At 50.2% G+C, this 21940-nt stretch overlaps 1 protein-coding gene across 1 annotated transcript; it reads right to left on the bottom strand.

Annotated features, from left to right (window-relative positions):
* Positions 1 to 5889: 5889 nt before the first annotated feature.
* On the bottom strand, positions 5890 to 12125 carry LOC118143134 (protein DGCR6-like; the record flags this gene model as incomplete). Its single annotated transcript, XM_035252679.3, has 2 exons — positions 5890 to 8868; positions 11567 to 12125. Coding segments are annotated over 2 exons (687 nt in total), but the record flags the coding sequence as incomplete, so codon positions are not given.
* Between the last annotated feature and the right edge of the window lie 9815 nt (positions 12126 to 21940).

Below are 21940 nucleotides of genomic sequence, written 5' to 3'. Positions count from 1 at the left end.
CGTGTCAAGTTGTGTGTCTGTTGTGTGGGAGGAAAAACAGCTCTGCATGTCTTGTTCAACTCTTTTAAATGTAATTCGGCTGACCAAAAAAATTTTTTTTTTAATTCACCAAAGAACAACTCGTAAATTGGCAGCCTCCAGAGCCAGAGTAGACTCAGTGACGCCAGCGCAGGCATGTGGTGAAAGAAGCTTTAGGGACAGAAAAAGAAAAGTGACTCACAGAAAACAAGTGAGGGGCAGAAACGGCCAGATTGGCTGCAACTCAGCTTTTGCCTCATTTCAACACAGTTTGAACAGTGAGCCACATTTAACTGGCCAAAACTCGGTGATTGGTGGCTGGGCATGGTGGTTCACGCCTGTAATCCAAGCACTTTGGAAGCCAAGGTGGATGGATCACCTGAGGTCAGGAGTTCAAGACCAGCCTGACCAACATGGTGAAACCCCGTTAAAAAAAAAAAATTAAAAAATAACAAAAAAACTTGGTGCTTGGCACAAAAGTAGGCTAGAGTCTGTTTCCAATTCCATTTAGGTTATAGTTTAAAACTTATAGAGAAACCTTTAGGCTGAACTTAAAATACGCAAGGAGGTAGTTTTAGGTTAAACTTGATTTAACAGTCTGTTTTCACATTTCTTCTGATAAAGACACCAGTTAGAGAGTGGGATTAGGGTTCACCCCATTGACCATGAGGTCGTTTAACTTAATCACCTCTGTAAAGAACCTGCCTCCAAACACAGTCTCCTCCCGAGATAACTAGAGGTCAGGACTTCAGCATATGAATTGGAAGGGGAGACGAAATGGAGCCCATGGCAGTCACGGGGTGAGATGGATGAGTGTGTTCCATCAGCACCTCCAGGCTATTGGGGACATGGTCTTCTCTTGGCCCCAGAGTCAGCCTTTGGGAAACTCTTCAGTTCCTGGCAACGAGCTCCTGGCATGGAAGACTAGACCTGGGCCAAGGGAAATGCCCTTCTGTGTAGGCAGAGAAAGACCACGATGGAAGATTCAGACAAGGCTGGAGGACTCTGTGGGCCTGGCTGTGACACCAGGGTATCCCCAAAGAGATCGATGATCTGCCCACAGGGAGGTTCTCTCTCTCCCAAGCCATGGAAGGAATACACATGTAAAGATCCCCATCTCAGGGGTAGGGTATGGGGGAAAAAAAAAAGATCCCCGTCTTGGCCCAGTGTGGCGGCTCATGCCTGTAATCCCAGCACTTGGGAGGCTGAGTCGGGTGGATCCCCTGAGTTTAGGAGTTTGAGACGAGCTGGGCCAACATGGTAAAACTCGGCCGGGCACGGTGGCTCATGCCTGTAATCCCACCACTTGGGAGGCCGAGACAGGTGGATCCCCTGAGGTTAGGAGTTTGAGACCAGCCTGGCCAACATGGTGAAACCTGACCAGGTGTAGTGGCTCATGCCTGTAATCCCAGCACTTTGGGAGGTCAAGGCAGGTGGATCATGAGGTCAAGAGATCGAGACCATCCTGGACAGCATGGTGAAACCCCATCTTTACTGCACTCCAGCCTGGGGACAGAGTAAGAATGTCTCAAAAAAAAAAAAAAAAAAAAAACTGTCTCTGCTAAAAATATAAAAATTAGCCAGGCATGGCAGTGTGCACCTGTAATCCCAGCTACTCAGGAGGCTGAGGCAGAATTGCTTGAATTCAGGGGGCGGAGGTTGCAGTGAGCAGATCGTGCCATTGCACTCCAGCCTGGGTGATGAGTGAAACTCTGTCTCAAAAAAATAATAAGAAATATAAATAAAGATCCCTATCTCCCTTGCTGTTTCCTGGGCATGACCAGAGGCCTGGAGTCCCTAGACCCCTCCTGAGGCCTGTGTTGCTCTGACTGGTGTCTGTCCATCTGGCACATTTACAACTCCCTCCCCAGGCCTGAGAACCAGAGGGGTGGATGTGGAAATGGCAGTCTGAGGGCACGGGAAAATGAGATGTCCAGCTCCAGTAGTGACGCGAGGAAAAAGGGAAGTGAGTTCTCCTTCCCCAGCCTTTGTTCCACTCAGTCCCTCAATGGATTGGGTGATACTTGTCACACTGGGGAGGCCGTGTGCCTTGCCCACTGCCTTACATGCTAAATGCACCTGGAAATGCCCTCACGGACACACATCGAACAGTGTGCAATCCGGGCACGCCGTGGCCAGCCAGGATGGCCAACATAAAATCAGCCGTCACAGGACCATGGAGGTTGATGAGCGAGCAATCTCTGAGCTCGCTAGAGAGACACCTCTAGTGAACAAAGAGGAGGAACTGATACTCCAATTCTGATTCGCTTGCTCAAGTATTCTCGGCAGCTCACACCTCACCTGGGGATCTTGTTCAGCTCATTACATAAGATCTATTAAAAGGCAGCCACTGTTGCGTGGCCACTCAGTCAACAAGCCTAGAGACAATCCGGCAGGCCATGCATGTGGCTTTTGCACTCGGCCAGGGCCTGCCCATGCACTGGCCGTGCACCATGCCTGGTGTTGGAGGGGGTTTCTCCCATCAGCCCTGCCAAGGAAAGTCTTTGTTATTGCCTGTGGTCAGGACTGGCAAATCACTCACAAGAGCGATGTCACTGTGTAACATGTGACATCACAAATAGCCAAAACCAGGGACACAGACCTGAGACACATTATGCTACTGTGTAACATGCTATTGTGAAAGTAGATAAAATGTAAACGCTGTTGGGAACCCCCAGACACTTGAGCCTTGAGAGAGCTGTGACTGTGGTCTGAGCCGTATAGTGGAAGTTACAGCTTCAGCTTCCTAGATCGTGAAGTCTCTCTCTCTCATTGTCCATGTTCTGCAACTGGCCAGGAGAAACCACAGACCAGGCCTCCCCTTCTAGTCGCTGATCTGGGTCATGGATTAGCTGCGTCCTTTATTGTCCTGTACCTAACTCAGACTAGATGGTGTAAGAGACCCCATACCTTTTACATCTTCATTGTGGAATGTTAAATAAGCCTTTCTCACAAAGAATACTGCGTTGACGAATGAGATTACTGTAACTGTGTGCTAGCCTTGTGGGGAGTATGTTGAAACCCTGCTAAGCTTCCCAAACCTTATATATGTAAATGAGCCCCAAGAATTCCACTCTTTGGAATCTGTGTTCCTGATGGCTGTTGGCAAGGTTTCTGTTCAAATAAACTCCACATTTAACCATTTTTCCTGAAACTTGTTATTTAAAGTTGACAATATCATATGGCAGCCAGGAGATGGCCTGCAGATGTGAGTCACATGCCACTGGATGACACCTAACTGTATTAGAAAGCAACATTCTAAACTGTCACATGACTGTTTCACTTCTCTCCACTTGACCAACCCTGGGTGAGCAGCTAATGCCCTTTAAATGATAAGGGACACCTGGGCTGGAGTGTCAGTGGCTTGATGAACTCAGTTTCACCTGACTTACTATTGGTCTGAGCCACTGTCTGTGCAGCTGGACTAACGCCTGGCTGAGGATGAACAGTGGCTGCACCAGCACAGAGTGGAACTTTCTTCCTGTTCATTTCTTCCAAACCAAAGGTCAGCATCTTCAGATTCATATTTTATCCCGAGCCCTGCAGGGACAATGCAGAGTCCCTTCTCTTAGAGGGAAGCTTCCACAGCTACAGCCTGGGGACCCCACCCCAGGACTGTCCCTGAGGACCACCCAGGTCCTATTTCTAACCAAATGTCCATTCCTCTAACCTGAGGGCTCTGTCTCTTCTCACCATTCTCCCCAGCAGCACCCTAAACAGTAGGGATCCTGTCCTCATCCCACCACATTTAAATCCATATCAAAACTTTCCTTTACAAAACCAAAATGTGGCACACATACACCATGGAATACTGTGCATCCATAAAAAAGAGTGAGTTCAGTCCGGGCGTGGTGGCTCAAGCCTGTAATCCCAGCACTTTGGGAGGCTGAGGCGGGTGGATCACGAGGTCAAGAGATCGAGACCATCCTGGTCAACATGGCGAAACCCGGCTCTACTAAAAATACAAAAAATTAGCTGGGCATGGTGGCGTGTGCCTATAATCCCAGCTACTCAGGAGGCTGAGGCAGGAGAATTGCCTGAACCCAGGAGGCGGAGGTTGCGGTGAGCCGAGATCGTGCCATTGCACTCCAGCCTGGGTAACAAGAGCAAAACTCCGTCTCAAAAAAAAATAATAATAATTTGTTACAATTATGCTTGTAGGGCTGGGTGCAGTGGTTCACACCTGTAGTCCCACCACTTTGGGAGGCCAAAGTAGGTGGATCACTTGAGGCCAGGAGTTCAAGACCAGCCTGGCCAATATGGCGAAACCCCGACTCGACTAAAAATAGAAAAATTAGCTGGGTGTGGTGGGAGGAGCCTGTAGTCCCAGCACTTGAGAGGCTGAGGCAGGAGAATAGCTTGAACCCAGGAGGCGGAGGTTACAGTGAGCTGAGATTGTGCCACTGCACTCCAGCCTGGGTAGCAGAGTGAGACTGTCTTGTCGTGAGACTCTGTCTCAAAACAACAACAACAACAACAAAACGCTTATACCTACCAAATGGCGCTAAAAAGAAAAAGTGGTCACTATCATTACCATATATTTGTGATGTCTAAATTTATTTGTCAATTTGGCTGGGCCACAATGCCAGTATTTGGTCTAACAATATTCTGGATGTTCCAGTGATGGTGTTTTTGGATGAGATTAACATTTAAATTGGTGGACTTTCAGTAAAGTAATTTTCCCTCCAGGATGTAATGGAGGGCAAATTATCCTCATCCCATCAGTTGAAGGTGTAAGGATAACAAAATACTTCTCTGAGCAAGAAAAAATTCTTCAGCAAGTGGCCTTCTATTTGAGCTGCAACATCAGCAATTCCTAGAGTCTCTAGTCTGCCTCCCACTTAGTATATTTTGGACTTGCCACCCTAATCAAATGAGCCAGTTCTACACATACACACAGATGTCTCTAAAGAACCCTAATATCAAACCTGTAAATATGGTGATATTATTATATACAACTTGTAAAAACAAAAATCTGAATATAGATAAGATTCTCATTACCCATTATAGCAAATGTCCTTTCATTTCACTATCAAGTGAGACTCAGTTGCTAAGAACAGCAGCAACAAAACACAAGAGGGCCGGGCGCGGTGGCTCAAGCCTGTAATCCCAGCACTTTGGGAGGCCGAGGTGGGTGGATCATGAGGTCAATAGATCGAGACCATCCTGGCGAACAGGGTGAAACCCCGTCTCTACTAAAAATACAAAAAAAATTAGCTGGGCATGGTGGCGCATGCCTGTAATCCCAGCTACTCAGGGGAGGCTGAGGCGGGAGAACTGCCTGAACCCAGGAAGCAGAGGTTGCGGTGAGCCGAGATCGCACCATTGCACTCCAGCCTGGGTAACAAGAGCGAAACTCCGTCTCAGAAAAAAAAAAGACGTGGGGGTCTCACTACATTGCCCAGGCTGATCTCAAACTCCTAGGCTCAAGCGCTCCTCCCACCTTGGCTTGCAAATGGGATTAATTACAAGTTTGAGTCACTGCACCCAGCTGAAACCAACACACTATCTTGCCATTGGAGTTCCCATTCTGTGGAAAAACATGCTGCTTTGTAGAATGTGAGAAAAAAGTATAGCCAGAAGCCCTCCAAAACTGATTCATAAAATAAAACACATAATTGTTTTGTTTTTCTTAAACATAGAGTATCAAAAGACACATGACAGGGTGCAGCAGATCTACTATTCTCTGCTCCAAGGATAGTAACAGCAATAATTTTATTTAGTTTTTATTTATTGTTATTTATTTTTGTTTGAGATGGAGTCTCGCTCTGTTGCCCAGGCTAGAGTGCAATGGTGCGATCTTGGTTTACTGCAACCTCCACCTCCCATGTGTCACACGTGTCACTCATGTAAAGAGACCACCAGGCAGGCTTTTTGTGTGCAACAAGGCCTTTTATTTCCCGCTTGGGTGCAAGCGGGCCAAGTCCAAGAAAGGAGTTAGGCAAAGGGGTAGGAGAGGGGATTGTTTATATATAGGTTGGGGCAAATGGTCAGCTAAAGGTGGTAATTTACCTTGGGAAGGGGGAGGGAATCACAGGATGCATGATCACAAGGGTAGGGTCATTTATTACAAACAGGCATGATCATAAGTGAAGTACTGAAATGCAAGATTATAAAATTAACGAGACAAAAGTATGCCAAATTGCAGGGTCTTTATTGCTGGGTGACCACGGAGGACTCACGTCTCTCCAACCCATGGCTCCGAAAAGAGGGTGACAAGACTCTTTTATACCCGTAAACCACCTCCAGGGGTGGGGGTGAAGGGATTCAGACACTCTGAAGGCCAGGGGAGTCCGTAAATCACCTCCCGGGCAGAGGAGGGAGTGGGTCTCCAGACATTCCAAGGGCTAGGGGACTTGTCACTTCGATTGTTACCTAGGTGGTTTACAGAAGTCAAGATAAGCGTTAGTTTACACATTGTCTGGGCAGTAGTGGAATCCACAGATTTTAGTTACTTATTTCAAGTTGCAGGAGCCAGGATGGAATTAGCTTGGGCTGCTTATTCTGGTCATTCCTGGTAAGCAAAGGCCAGCAATTCTGGCAGTTACTGGTAAGAAAAGGTAAGCAGCTTTACATAGTGAGCACTTTGCAGAGCAAACTAGCAGTTTTATTTACAGGAGCCAAGGCCAGTAGTTACTGTGAGGAGAATGGGGCAGCCGTTACAATTTATTTCTGAAAAACAGCTTTGTCTTTTATAAAATGGCGTTGCTTAGGTTCCAGCTATAGCACAATAAGGGTGAGAAGTATCGGTTGCAATCAGAGGGGAGGGTACGGCAAATTCAGGCGGTGGAGGGCAAGGGGGATTTTTGCCAGGCTGAACAGAAACAATGGGTGCAGGTTGCAGCAATTAGTTGAGGCAGGAACAAGCTGTTTTACTTCTTCCAGTGGTCGCTTGGTTACTTGTAATTACTTCAGGCTTTCTGGCTCCAGGATGACATCCAGAGGTGTATGTGAGGGTCACCAAGGCTGCAATGGCCAGGCTTGGACTTGGAGGCCTAACATTCCCATCTTTTTTATATATGTATAAAACAAAAAAAAGTGGCCGGGCACAGTGGCTCACGTCTGTAATCCCAGCACTTTGGGAGGCCAAGGCAGGTGGATCACAAGGTCAAGAGATCGAGACCATCCTGGTCAACATGGTGAAACCCCGTCTCTACTAAAAATACAAAAAATTAGCTGGGCATTGTGTTGCGTGCCGGTAATCCTAGCTACTCAGGAGACTGAGGCAGGAGAATTGCCTAAACCCAGGAGGCGGAGGTTGTGGTGAGCCAAGATCGTGCCATTGCAATCCAGCCTGGGTAACAAGAGTGAAACTCCGTCTCAAAAAATAAATACATAAATAAATACATTCTGTGATTCTTATTGTCTAGTAAGTGTTTGGTTAAGTCCTTGGAAGAATAATAGCTTTAAGATGGCAGGTGATGAAGGCCTGGGCCAAGATCAAAATAGTGTTCAGCATAGGGGTTGGTCCCAGAAGACTTGGACTGAAAGGAATATGTGCAGGTTCTGGAGAGGAGACACGCTGCATCTTGACATTAGCCAGGCATTGCCTGGAGCTCATGAGTGATGGATTGGTGTTTCTGGTTGCTCCTGGAAGGGTGAAGGCTGTGAGACAGGGCTGGGGAAAAGACAGGCAAATAAACAGGGAGGGTTGGCAAGATGTCTTGTCTTAGCCCAGGAAGGGACCCCCAGGCAGGTCTCTGCTGCAGCAGAGGTGGGGGTCCTACCAGGGCCCTGGTATGGCAGAACCCACAGCTGTCACACGAGCCACATGCAGGCCACACTGAGGCATCTTTATTTCTCTGGGTCACACAGAGCTTGGGCCTTGGAGCCTCTTCTGCATGGGAGCTGCAGCTGCCAAGGGAGAGGCTGAGACCAGAACAAGCACTCAGGTGGGCCCCAGTGCAGGTCGAAATGTGCCCCGAAGAGAACCCCAATGCCCACTCTGCCTGGCCCTGAGGCAGACAGCGGCAGGATGAGCCTACCTCCCCTTTATGAGACCATCCTAGCATTTGGCAGAAAGTCCCAGATGAAGGTGGGGGACAGGCAGCCAGGGTCCACCTGGCTTCTCCTCAGCAGGGGGACCCCTGCAGGCAGCTGCAAAGGTAGTGGCCAAAAGTCAAGAAGATGAACTCTGCCCAGACTCCTGCTGCTTGTGGCTATGGTGGGACAGGGCTGCCTTGCTGCCTTCCTGCCTTCCCTGCCTGGCAGCCCCTCTGCTGCAGCTTCCGGATGAGATCCAGCAGATTCATCTGCAGCATCAACTCCTGGGATACAGAGGGGCCCCACGAACATCAGAGCCACCCAGGCCCCGTTCATCCCAGCCTAGAGGTGTCAGGCAGTGAGCCCATGGGGCGACCACCCTGTGAAGCCAGTCATGGCCCGCCAGGAAGGGGTGGAATCTGAGCCTCTGCCTCCAGCAAGGCCACTCAGAATGGCATGTGGGAGGAGAGCAAGAGGGCCCTGCGGGCCTGGGGAGGGGGGGCAGTGCCCCATGGCTGGCTGGCTGGCTCACCCTCCTGTAGGGAGTGGGCCCGGCCTCTGTGCTGGGAACAGCACGGAAACCCTTTCCAGAGCCTCAGTCTTTCCACTTCACCCCCATACCCTGAGCCTGGATTCCCAGGGACCAGCACTGAAACCCCAGATGAAATGGGGTCTTCGGGGCTCAGGGGTACTCGGGCCAGGGCAGAGCAGGCCCAGGCGCTAACCTGCGGGTTGGTGGTCACATAGAAGCCAGCCACACCCCCGCCTTCTCCAGTGTGCTCTGCTGGTCAGCCACCTTCCGGTCCAGCTCTAGGACGATCTTCCGGTCCACTGCCCCCTGCTCCTCACGGATCCAGTGCTCCACGCCTGCCGTGGGTGAGGGCGGCTCAAACACAAATGCCTGCTGCTGTTCCCAGTAGCACTAGCTCTGACACCACCGATGTGTCCTCACCACACCCAGGCCTCTCCTCGGCCAGCCAAACTCTGAAGTGGGGCTCCAAGGGGCTTCCACGAATGCCCCAACCTGGGGCTGCCTTGGGACTGCACACGCGTCTCTGCAGGCACCCACTGCCCCATGGCTTCTTGGTTAAATGCCAGTCTCCGGCTGTCCCTGTGCTCCCTGGGAGAAGGATGGGCCCCTTCCTGGCTGGCTCCATCACCATTGCCCTTGTACCCCCCCGAGGCCACCTGCTCTGCTGAGGCCCCAACCCACAAGGAGCTGCTATGCAGGGGAGCATTGGTGAGCCTTCACCTTCCACCCAGCCCCAGTACACCTGGCACCCACAGGGAGGAGCCACCTGGTGGGACTCACTAGGCCTCCAGTGGCCCATTCAGGCCCAGGGTAGCCACCCACGCCTGAGTCCCCCTGCATCCCTTAGCTCAGCCCAGTCAGCAGAGTCAGGTGGTACCCACAGTAGAGCCGGGCTGGCCACCCTGCCTGTGCTCCTGCTGTGCCTACAGCCTTCCCCAATCTCCTGTTTCTTGGCATTCTGTTCACACCTCGATGATGGCATTTATCACATGAAATATGATTCCGGCCGGGCGTGGTGGCTCACGCCTGTAATCCAAGCACTTTGGAGGCCAAGGCGGGCGGATCACCTGAGGTCAAGAGTTCAAGACCAGCCTGACCAACATGGTGAAACCCCATCTTGGGAAAAAAAAAAAAGAAAGAAAGAAAGAAAGAAATATGTTTCCAACCAAGACCCCCCCTCGAGACATCTCACACACAGGGAAGCAGCGAAATGTCATCTCCTTCACTCTACTGACTGCTACAAGTGCCAGGTCCACTGCCAGATTCCACTAGGTAGGCAACCAAAAGGCAAGAAGAGAGCCACGCTGGCTGCCTGGGCTTAGACATGACCTCAGACATGACCAGGGAACACAAAGGAGGAGGAGCAACCAGTCAGCCCTGCTGAATCAGCAGGAGAAGCAGAAAGTCAATGCAGACATGCCTGCTGCTGGTGGAACCAGGGCCTGGCCCACGCCTTCTGAAGCACAAACGGCACTGGGCCCAGAGAGTTACTGAAACTCCTCATCCTGCTAGAAGGCACCAGAACTCTGTGGAAAAATGACCAATTCTAGTACTGAGACAGAGAAAAAAAGATGAGCCAAACACGGTCCTGAACCAGAAAGCAGGGAAGTGCTCAAGGAATGATGGGAGGCACCTAAGGGAGCCTGGAGCACTCCCACTGGCCACACATGGCACAGTCTGAGCATTAACAAATAATGGGCCATGCACTTCAGATTAGTAAACTGTACGCATTTTACTGCTCAATGAAAATTTTTAAAAACGCAATCACCTAAAAACGCAGACATTTAGGGCAAGAAGTAACACCAATTCTGCACAAATTCTTCTGGAGAACTCAAGAGGAGAGCACACTTCCAAACTCCTCATGTAAGACTGGCAAAAACTCTGACACCTAAACCAGACAGTATTCCATAAAAACTACAGACCAAAGTTTGTCATGAATATAGACAAAAAGATTCTTAAGATTCTAGCAGATCAAATCTGGTTACATAAAAAGTATAGTACAGCATGACCAAGCAGGATGGAATTCAAGTGACTGTAATTCACGTAGTAACAGAAAATGATTCACCATGTGATCATCTCAAGAGCTGCCAAAAATGGGTCTGCCAAAATCCAACATCCATTCTTGATAGAAACACACCGATTCTGGAGCAGATGGACATGCCTGCCCTCTGGGGAAGGGCACCGCCAGGAGGATTTTTTGCCACATTAAACCTGCCTTAAATCAGGCTTTTACCAGCAGTTCAGTTTACAGGAAACCCAGAGAGTGGAGAAGCAGGTTAAATGCACGAAGAAGCAATCTGACAGATCCAGAGCAGGGCGTTCTAGAAGTAAAATGCCCTGGACTCTACAGACAGGCAATGCCACAATAAATGTGGGGACTGTTCCAGAAGCAGAGAGACCCAAGCAACCAACTGCAGCATGAACTTGGACTGGATCCTTACATAGAAAGCAAGATTCTGCGACAAGTTAGGTACCGAGACGTGGCCGCGCACACATCTGGAGACACCCAGACGGTTAATTTCTCAGAGGGCTACCCTCTGTGTTAACTATTGAACTTCTGGTGGAGAGCACAATTGTATGCACTACACCGTCTTTTCAGCTTTTCTAAATGTTCGAACTTTTAAAATAAGAAGTTTGGGGAAAATATAACAGCAAAGGTGGAAATGTGATAGTGCAGGGGGACCCGCCCTGTGTAATTTGCAGGAAAGGGCTCCTAAGCCCACCAAGCATGCGGCTCAAGTGGGAAATTCTTCGTGTTTGGGAGGGTGTCACAGAGGACAGTGCTTAGGAATTTGATGTGCAACTGGTATGAGGCCCTACGAGACGTGAGAGAGAATGGACCCCAAAGAGCGCTGCACAGCTGTCAACAGATCTTCACCTACTAAGGGGCAATGCAGTCAGGGCCAGGCCAACCAAGCACAGAGGCCTAGGGCCATCCTGCTTGGAAGGGGGTGGGGCACAGGACAGCCCGAGCAGGCAGTTTCTGCTAAGAAGGGGGCCTGCGCAACTGAAAACAAAACTGTTTGGACCCACCGGTCACCAAAAAGGCGCTCAGTCTCCGCGCCCTTGATTCTGTCAATCTAAGGGACTTCTTCCCAACACTCCCAGGGAAGGAGCCGATCTGCACAGATAACAAGAGCGGCCGGGACTTGCCGACCCAGAGGAGGCGCCTCGTCCCGCCGCCCCGTCCACCTCGGTGCTCGTTCTGTAGACGTAGGCGCTGGTTGTACAGGCTCTTTTCGGTGAGGTGCTGGATCTCCAGCAGCCCCTGCACGATTTTGAACACGGTGCCCTCTAGAAGCGCCAAGGCCAGGTGGCTGAGCGTGGCGTAGGACAGGTGCTGCTGGAAGGAGCTGCGGGCAGGGGGTGCGCGGTGAGCGCCTGCGGGGCCCGGGGCCGGCTTCGCAGGCCGCCGCCCGCCTTGCCCGCGTACTTGAACAACTCCTTCACCAGGCTTTGCAGCGCCGACAGCAGCTGGTAGTGTCGCTGTTGCTGCCGCGTATCGTCCACCACCTCCTCCAAAGAGCCCGCGCAGCGGTCCATGACCCGGACGCCCGCTAGCAGCCTGCTTCCGCGACGCACGCCCCCAGCTTCATCCCGAGCGCGGCACGCCCCGCCCTTTTACGACAGTCACTGGCGCGGCGCGTCCCGCCCGTTTTACGACAGTTCCGCCCGCCAGCCCTGCCAGCACCGCCAGCCCCTCCCGCCCCTCCTTCCCCGTCTCACGCCCCGCCCCCTGCGTCATTCAGAAGGAGGCGTGCCCAGCCCCTTCGCGGAGGCTCTGAGGAGGGTTTCCCTCTGTCGGGGCTTGCACCTGTGTGCTCCCTGCGCGACCTTATAGGCGACTCTCCGTCGCCTGGATATTGCAGGACTTCAGAGAATCCCACAGGCCCTCGCTGAGTCCGTGCGGGCTGAGGTCCGGGCTCTGCGCCGGTGCGTCGGAGGCGAGAGCCCACAGGACCTGGGTCTAAGTCACCGTCCGGGGGGAGCAGTGGCGCCCTAGAGCCTCTGGGCCGGGACTGACAGGACTACCCTAGAGCCTCTGGGCCGGGACAGTCGGAGTCGGAGTCCCCATCTGGGCCTGCCATGGTCCCCCGGGGCTGCCAGGCCTCCAGTCCGAACCCTCAGCCCAGACTGCCCTCTCCCGGCTACTCGGACCAGCTGCTGGGCCTTCTCCAAACAATAATTAAAAAAAAAAAAGTTTTGTGAAAGAAACAGATTATGAAAGTATATGAATAAACTACCAAACAGTGAGACATGTGTTAGGATAGAGACATTATGGAAGAATTTTAAGAGCCTCAAGAATGGAACAACTGACTTGCCTGAGGGAGACAGCCAGGCAGACCTGGATTCTGATTCCATCTCTGCTCTTTATTAGCAGAGAGATTTTGGCCAAGATACTTAACCATTTAGACTAGGTACTAAGGATAAGAGTATCTTCTGCATAATATTGCCCTGAGGATTAAATAAGATGATAAATGTAAAGGACCCAGCATAGTGCTTGTACATAATTGATGTCCAATATGTGTGCATTTCTTTTCTTTCCTCCTAGGGAAGGTAGTAAGAGCTTCCAAAAGTATTTGAGCTGAGCTTACTGACATGAAACCTTTGCCTTCTTACTCAGGGAGAAGAAACTAATGCTTGTAGAGTAGCTACTAGAAATAGGCACTCTCTCTGGGGCTTCCCAGAATGAAGAGGGAAATAACATTCTATCAAAGAGAACAGTATAGGAAAAGGTAAAAAAGCTTGATACTATTTATTGTGCATCTTCCAAATGTGATGGAGCAAGTGAACCCATGAAGGAGATGAGGCTGAAGAGGGAGACCAGACAGGATTGGATAACTGAAAAGTTTTTTTCCTCCCAATAGCTAGTGTTTGGAGTTTAAATGTTCAGCTAGCCCTGCAGAACCGCAGACAAACTGTCTTTATACAGAAGTTCTCACTGATCTGCAGGGTTTCAACCCTTAAGTGGAAATATATCAATTACAAAGATCTAACCTCCTATCTAATTCCCAGGGCTACACAGTAATTTCCCAAACATGGCCTTAGTGCATAATTTATGCACTCACTTTGTAGCTTTGTAATTAAATCTGCAGAGGATTTGGAGCTACATGGCAATGCCAGTACAACTCCCTGCATATGTAAATATACCAGGCTGGAATGTAAAATTGACGGTTTTGAACACATCCTTTTCCTCCCTACGCTGCTAATGACAGCATTATGGCTGCAGTTAAGTGGGATGGATGCACTGAGCAAATAAAAAATTAAAAAGCATGTGAAGGGACTGATCCACGCAATCCTTCCTGATCTAAATTCCTGTGACATTCGGGGTATGTACCATCTATGACAGCTTTCTGATATCTATTATGTATGTCCTGAACTGTTCCCCTGGGAGGTCTGGTGAACTAAATCTGATATTTATCAAGTGTTTACTGTACCCTGACTCTGTGTTAGTAATTTCACATTCATCTTACTGAGTGCTTATTCTGTGCCAAGTGCTCTAAGTACACTGTGGAAAACAAATTGAACTTGGTTTCTGACCTTATGCAGCTTCTAAGTACCTCACATAATCCTCATAATAACCCTTCAAGACCAAAACTTTACAGATAGGGAAATGAGAACTAGATAAGGTCAATAATTGGCCCCAAAGTCGACTTACCCATTAGGCACAGTAGGCACAGTGCTTAGGGCCCGTAATACAGGAGCCTAAGAATATGTTGTAATTTTAATTTCTTTTAAAACCAGAAGAAAAAAATGAATATATAATAATAAATCCAGCCTGTTTTATGTTTGTCTTTATGCGAATGCAGTCATAAATAGATCTTTAAATACTTTTTTATGGAAGAAGGGGTCCATGAAGGCAAAAGTGCCTAGAGCCCACCAAAATCATAATATGGCCTCAGTTAGCTCAGGATCATGTAGTTGGAAAGGGACAGAACAAGGTGAGGCAGACACTACAAGCCTGACTTCCCTTTCAATTAGACATATCTAGAGGATAAATACTGTGCTTTTATTTCTCTCCTAGTGTTTGGTTCATAGGGGTAGCTCCATAGTTATTGAATTAAATCACATTGAGTTAACCCAAAGTGCTTTATACAGCCATGGTTTGAATGTATGTGTCCCTCCAAAATTCATATGTTGGAACTTAAACCCCAAGGTTTTGAGATGAAGTGGGGTCTTTGGGAGGTGATTAAGCCATAAGGGCCCTGCTCTAATAGGTGGGATTCATGCCCTTATAAAAGAAGCTTCAGAGAGCAGCCTGGTCCTTCCATCTATTCTGCCATGTGAAGACATGGCATCCCTTTTTGCCTCCTTCTTTCAGGTGAGAACACAGCAAGAGGCACCACCCTGGAAGCAGAGAGCAGCTTTCAGAGAGCAGTTGATACCTTGATCTTGGCCCCTTCCCAGTCTCCAGAACTGTGAGAAACAAATTTCTGTTCTTTTTTATTTTAGACAGAGTCTTGCTCTGTCACCCAGGCTAGAGTGCAGTGGCACAGTCTTGGCTCACTGCAACCTCCGCCTCCCAGGTTCAAGCTATTCAGCCTCCTGAGTAGCTGGGACTACAGGCACACACTACCATGCCCAGCTGATTTTTGTATTTTTGGTAGTGATGGGGTTTCACCATATTGGCCAGTCTGGTCTCAAACTCCTAACCTCATGATCCACCCACTTCGGCCTCCCAAAGTGCTGGGATTACAGGTGTGAGCCACCATGCCTGCCCAAATTTCTGTTCTTTATAAATTTCCCAGTCTTGGCTGGGCACGGTGGCTCATGCCTGTAATCACAGCATTTTGGGAATCTGAGGTGGATGGATCATGAGATCAGCAATTCAAGACCAGCCTAGCTAAGATGGTGAAACCCCATTTCTACTAAAAATACAAAAATCAGCCGGGCGTGGTGGCAAGCACCTGTAATCTTAGCCACTCGAGAGGCTGAGGCAGGGAATTACTTAAACCTGGGAGGCAGAGTTTGCAGTGAGCTGAGATTGCACCACTGCACTCCAGCCTGGGTGACAGAGTGAGACTCTGTCTCAGAAAATAAATGAATAAATAAATAAATAATTTCCCAGTCTTAGGTGTTTGGAAAACTCTGCCCCTACCGCGAAAGCTCTCTCTCTCTCTTTCCCTCCCCCACAAAGAGGCTCCCTTATCTCTCACTTTACATACCGGCCCTAGCCCTCCCGCCGCCCAGCTTCCCGCCACCCAGCAGTTCAAACTGACCAACAGTTGCCCACCACCTCGGCTTTCGGCTTCCCCACCCCCCAGCCCTTCAGCCCCCTATAAAACAACCCTGCCCCTCTGAGCGGGGCGGCCATTTTTCCTTTTCGTCCCGGCTGGCCTGCCCGGAGGCTCTTTCCTCTCAATAAAGCCTGAACTTAAGGACTTTCTTCTTGCCTGCAGTCCGGTTTCTTTCCCAATGAGCCCAGTCTTCCCGCAGAGGGTAGGTCGGACAAATGGTGCCGAAACCCGGGAGCTGGGGCCGTTGGCCCGGCCACGGCCCCCCTCCCCGACCTACCCAACACTGGCCCTACCACCTCCACGTTCCGATTAAGGTAAGCCAAGTTTTTTCTTGCTTTGCCTTCCCCCGCTTCCCGTCTCCTCTTCCTACGGCACGGTGCAGTTGCTCCCTCTCCGGCGTTCCGCACGGACTCCTTGCCTAGCCTCGGCCGAGCCAAGGTGGTCTTCCATTCCGGCTCCAGGAGCCTTCCAAGGGACAGCCGCCAGATGGGGGACGCCCCTCTGACCGCTTCCCTTTCCGTACTTAATTGTACTCCAGGGAATTTGCAACGAATGGGGACGCCTTTTTGTTGCATCTGCCCATCCGCGCCGGAGAGTCTGTAGCTGCGCCTGCCATGGGAAATTCGGAGTCCAAAATACCTCTGAGCACCCCCCTTGGGTGCTTGCTGCGAAATTTTACCTAATTGGGATATTCCCAAACCCTCAGAAAGAAAAAGCCTATCTTCCTGTCTCAGGTGGCTTGGACCCAATACAAACTCAGTAACCAGTCACATTGGCCCCCGACTGGCACTTTTGATTTCAACACCCTCCGAGATCTCGATGATTTTTGTCGCCACGCGGGCAAGGACAATGAAATTCCTTACGTCCAGGCTTTTTGGGACCTCCGTACCCACCCCGACCTATGTTCTTCCTGCTCCACCTACCAAATCCTCTTAGCTCGAACCCCTCGTAAATCTTCCTCCACTACCTCTCCCCCTCCCTACTCCTCACTGGAGGATCTGCCTGAACATCTGTCCTCTCCTGCCAATCTCAGCAACCAGTCGCCATCAATGGCACGCCCTTCCCCCACTCCCTCTGCACCTCCTACCTCAGAGGCCATGCCTCGCTCTCCCTCTACTGCCTCTGAGCCCCCTCCCTCAGAGGTCGCACTTCCTCTTGCCTCTCCGGTGGCGGCCCACACCCGCTCCCACCAGCCAGCTATCCTGGCCCCACTCCGAGAAGTAGCAGGCGCAGAAGGTTTAATCAGGGTCCATGTTCCTTTCTTACTCCAAGACCTGTCCCAAATTGAGAAACGTTTAGGATCCTTCTCAGCCGACCCGTCCACCTATATTAAAGAATTCCAATACCTCACTCAAGCATAAGAAGCCCTAGTCCGGTACACTCGACTAGACCCAGCCTCCCAAAACGGGGCCACTGTATTAGCCTCCCATTTTATCTCCCAATCAGCACCCGACATAAGAAAGAAACTAAAGAAAGCAGAAGAGGGGCCAGAGACTCCCATCCAAGACCTGGTAAAAATGGCCTTTAAAGTATTCAATGCCAGGGAAGATGCGGCTGAGGCTGCCCGCCAAACTCGCATGAAGCAGAAGGCTGCCCTCCAGACCCAAGCCCTAGTGCAGCTCTAAGGCCAGCAGGGAACCAGAAGCCCAAGGCCGCAACCCATGCCCCTCCAGGGGCATGTTTCAAATGTGGAAAGGAAGGACACTGGTCCCGAGCCTGTCCACAACCACGGCCACCAACTAAGCCTTGCCCTATCTGTCAGCTCCTGGGACACTGGAATTCAGACTGCCCCAGCTTCCCCAGGGTGCCGGTTCCTCAAAACAGACACACTGGCGTTACGCAGCCGGCGGTCACCCTCAGTAGGGAGGAGCCTGCTTGCCAGGAGCCAACCTCCGACGGAGCTCCATTCCCCAGTCTACTAGGGCTGCTAGATGACTAGTGGGGCCCTGGCTTTCCGACTCCGGTTACCCTCGCCGAGCCTAGGGCCACAAGACATGGGGGCTACCTACTCCGCACTTCCTTCCTATTCTAGCAGTCTTACCCCTTCCCAGGTCTCGGTCATGGGAATCGATGGGACCCCGAGTATCCCCTACCAAACCCCACCACTCATGTGCTCATATAACTCTACTCCATTTACCCACTCTTTTTAGTAATCCCCACCTTCCCAGTTCCCCTTCTGGGGCGAGACATCCTTTCAAAGCTGAAGGCCATCATAACCTTCCCCACCGCCAGCCCACACAGCCTTTTTCTCCTAGCCCTCAATACTCTGCCTCAGAACTCCAGGCCCTCCAGTCTACCCCCGGGGTATGGTTCAAAGACGACTGGGCCTTCAAGCATAACCTCCTCATCCTCCCCGAAAAGCAAAAGTACCAGATAATCCAAGACATCCACCATTCACTCCACATTGGGCCTAAAGCCTTATACCGGTTCCTCAACCCACTTTTTCACCCTCACCATCTCCTCAGTACCATACAGGAAGTCCAGTCCTCATGTACTGTCTGCGCAAAAACTAATTCCCAGGGTTCCTGTCATCCCTGGCGCCAGCTTCATCAGCTACGCGGGTTCCTACCTGGCCAAGACTGGCAAATTGATTTCACCCATATGCCAAAGCACAAACAGTACCGGTATCTGCTAACCATTGTTGACACTTGAGTGTCAGCCTCTGAGTCTGCCGGGACAGTAGCCACTCATCTCATTCAAGACATCATCCCACGCTTTGGACTCCCAGCCACCATACAGTCAGACAATGGCCCAGCCTTCATCTCCAAAGTCACTAATGCCGTTTCTACCTCTCTAGGAATTCAGTGGAAGCTACACGCCGCCTACCATCCTCAGTCCTCTGGTAAGGTGGAATGGGCCAATGGCCTAATAAAGGAGCATCTGACTAAGCTCATGCTTGAGCTCCGCCAATCCTGGGTAACCTTGCTTCCTATTGCCCTCACCAGGTTGAGAGCAAGCCCCCGGGGCCCGTCACAGCTTAGCCCGTTCGAGCTGCTGTATGGTCGCCCCTTCCTACTTTCAACTCCCCCACCGCCAGAGACCACTCCTCTAGACAGCTACCTCCCCTACTTTACTCTCCTTCGCAGCCTTCTCCGAGAACACGCCAACGCTTCTCTTCCCCAACCCACCCAGCCATCTGAAAATACACTGAAAGTCTCCCCCGGAGACTCAGTTCTTATCAGGCCCCTCTCCCCAAAGCCCCTCGCCCCCAAGTGGGAAGGACCATACACAGTGCTCCTTACCACTCCATCAGCTATAAGAATTGCTGAAATCCCATCTTGGGTTCACCTCTCTCAGGTGAAAAAGGCTCCTCATGGACCCTCCCTAGGTTGGAAGGCTATACCTACTGGCCCTTTATCTGTCAAACTTACCAGGGCCTAGCAGCCACACCCCCTACAGATGGAGATTCTTCCTAACTGAAAACTATACCAAAACCACCTTCATCTGTAATACCCCCCCATACAGCCACAACCATCTTCTTGCAACTTCCGACTGCCCTGCAGCCGGATGCCAAAGTGCCATATATCGGAACTTCACCAAATTCCGCAATGTCCATACTGATATACCTCTCACGTGCTTCAACCATGACCAACCATCAGGAGCATGCAATAATACTCCTTGGCGCTCCTGCATGGGATGTACTTGGATGAGCTGTCGACTACATATAGCTATCGAGTCCACAGTACCTGCCCGATCTCAGCTCAAAATCATCCCAGATGGAGATGGAGAAGGAAACACCATTATCGGTTCTACACGGTATTCCCTTCTCATACCTGACCCCTGGGACAACTGGTGGAAAAGCCCCCAGAAAGCTGCTGTGTATGACCACATAGATACCAAATATCCCTCTTCCCACCTGTACATCTGGCAGGCATACGTACGTACAGTCCACCAAGTCCACTCTGACATTAGCCTACAAGAAAAATCTCTGAATGACCAATTGCAACCACATTCGCCTCCGTTTTCCTGGTTAACCTTTCTCCAAGAAGGAATCAAGTTAGCTAACCTCTCAGGATTAACTGACCTAACCTCATGCCTCATGTGTGCCTTCTTAAGACAGACTCCCTTCGTTGCAGTCCCCTACCCCATCCCTCTCAACCTTTCAGCCTCAACTTCTTCCTTCTCCCCTATCAAGGAAGTTGATCTCTACACTCCACCTGATTTTGAACAGCTACCTGTGTGCTATTCCCTAGGCCGAAACTTCCCTAGCTGTAACAGAACTATACGGGTAACCACTAATATAACAGCCCCACGAGGAACGTTTTTCTGGTGTAACAAGACCTTAACAAAAACTCTCTACACTGGTCTTTCCTCATCTCTTTTATGCCTCCCAGTAACCCTAGTCCCTCGACTCACTATATATTCCCCAGCCGAATTCCAGATGCTGCAAACTCCCCATCGCTGCACCCGACGTGCTGCCTTCCTACCCATTGCCGTTGGAGTCTCCCTTGCTGGTTCAGCACTTGCAGCAGGATTAGGAGGAGGGGCACTAGTCCACTCTCACCTGGCTATAGCCCGACTGACCTCGCAATTCCAAGCAGCTATTGATGACTCTACTGAGTCTTTAGCATCACTCCAACGACAGATCACCTCAGTTGCCCAAGTTGCCTTGCAGAACCGAAGAGCCCTAGACCTGCTCACTGCTGAACGAGGAGGGACCTGTATCTTCCTACAAGAAGAGTGCTGTTACTACATCAATGAATCCGGCCTAGTAGAAACCCGAATCGAGAGCCTCCAGAAACTCAAAACTAACCTGCAGAGTCAGAAGTTCTCGGCTGAAGCCACAGCGTGGTGGTCTTCCTCTATGTATACCCTCTCGTCCCCATTGCTTGGGCCCCTAGTAGCCGTTTGCCTAATCTTACTTATTGCTCCTTGCTTTCTACAGTTCCTACAGCGGCGCTTTCAAGAACTGACTCGAGTCACCATCCACCAGATGCTGCTCCAACCCTACCCTGAATGAGTGCAAGAAGTGGACCTCTCCCCGAACATCCAGGCTCCTTAGGAAAAGAGACCTCTTCAGAACCCCCCGTCGACCCTTGTCAGCAGGAAGTAGCCAGAGAGACAACCGACGCCCCTGACCCCCTCTTTTTCTTTTCTTTAAGGAGTCGGGAATGTTTGGAAAACTCTGCCCCTACCCGAAAGCTCTCTCTCTCTCTCTTTCCCCCCCCCACGAAGAGGCTCCCTTATCTCTCACTTTACATACCGGCCCTAGCCCTCCCGCCGCCCAGCTTCCCGCCGCCCAGCAGTTCAAACTGACCAACAGTTGCCCACCACCTCGGCTTTCGGCTTCCCCACCCCCCAGCCCTTCAGCTCCCTATAAAACAACCCTGCCCCTCTGAGCGGGGCGGCCATTTTTCCTTTTCGTCCTGGCTGGCCCACCTGGAGGCTCTTTCCTCTCAATAAAGCCTGAACTTAAGGACTTTCTTCTTGCCTGCGGTCCGGTTTCTTTCCCAATGAGCCCAGTCTTCCCGCAGAGGGTAGGTCGGACATTAGGTACTTTGTTATAGCAGCACAAATGGACTAAGACAAGTGAATAATTAATAATATATTCTTACAGATTGAAGAAAACCCTGTGGATGCTGCAAATATCACATGGATTTTTTTTTTAATCTGGAAAATAGACCTGAAAATAAAGTCTGCACATTTTATCAGCTTGTATAATTTTTGGATCAAAAGATTAAAACAGACATTGTTGCTTACTAATAAAGATGCTCATTACTATATATTAAACTTCTGACAAATCTCTGATCTAAGCATGATATTCTAAAAATTAATATAAATATGTGTATAATAATTTTTAAAAAATTTGTCACTGTGCTAGGAACTTAGAATAAAAAACAAAGAAGCCACTGTGCTCACTGCCCTTGAGGAGCGCATGGTAAACTCAATCTATCCTTTCACATAAAATGAAGACGCTCTATGGGAATGTAACCAAAGTAGTACACATGATTCCAACTTATCAGAATTGAAACATAATACAATTTCTCACAAAGGCTAACAAGTTATAAATATAACAGTGGTTGTTATAACAGAAGTCGTCAGTGTTTTGTTTTTTGTTTTAGAGATGAGGTCTCAGTCTGTCACTGAGGCTGGAGTGCAGTGGCATAATCATAGCTCACTGCAGCCTCGAACTCCTGGGCTGAAGTGATCCTCCAGCCTTGTCCTCCTA

This window comes from Callithrix jacchus, chromosome 7 (assembly GCF_049354715.1).
Source record: "Callithrix jacchus isolate 240 chromosome 7, calJac240_pri, whole genome shotgun sequence".
Lineage (NCBI taxonomy): Eukaryota > Metazoa > Chordata > Mammalia > Primates > Cebidae > Callithrix > Callithrix jacchus.
This window is presented reverse-complemented; position numbering and strand designations above follow the sequence as displayed.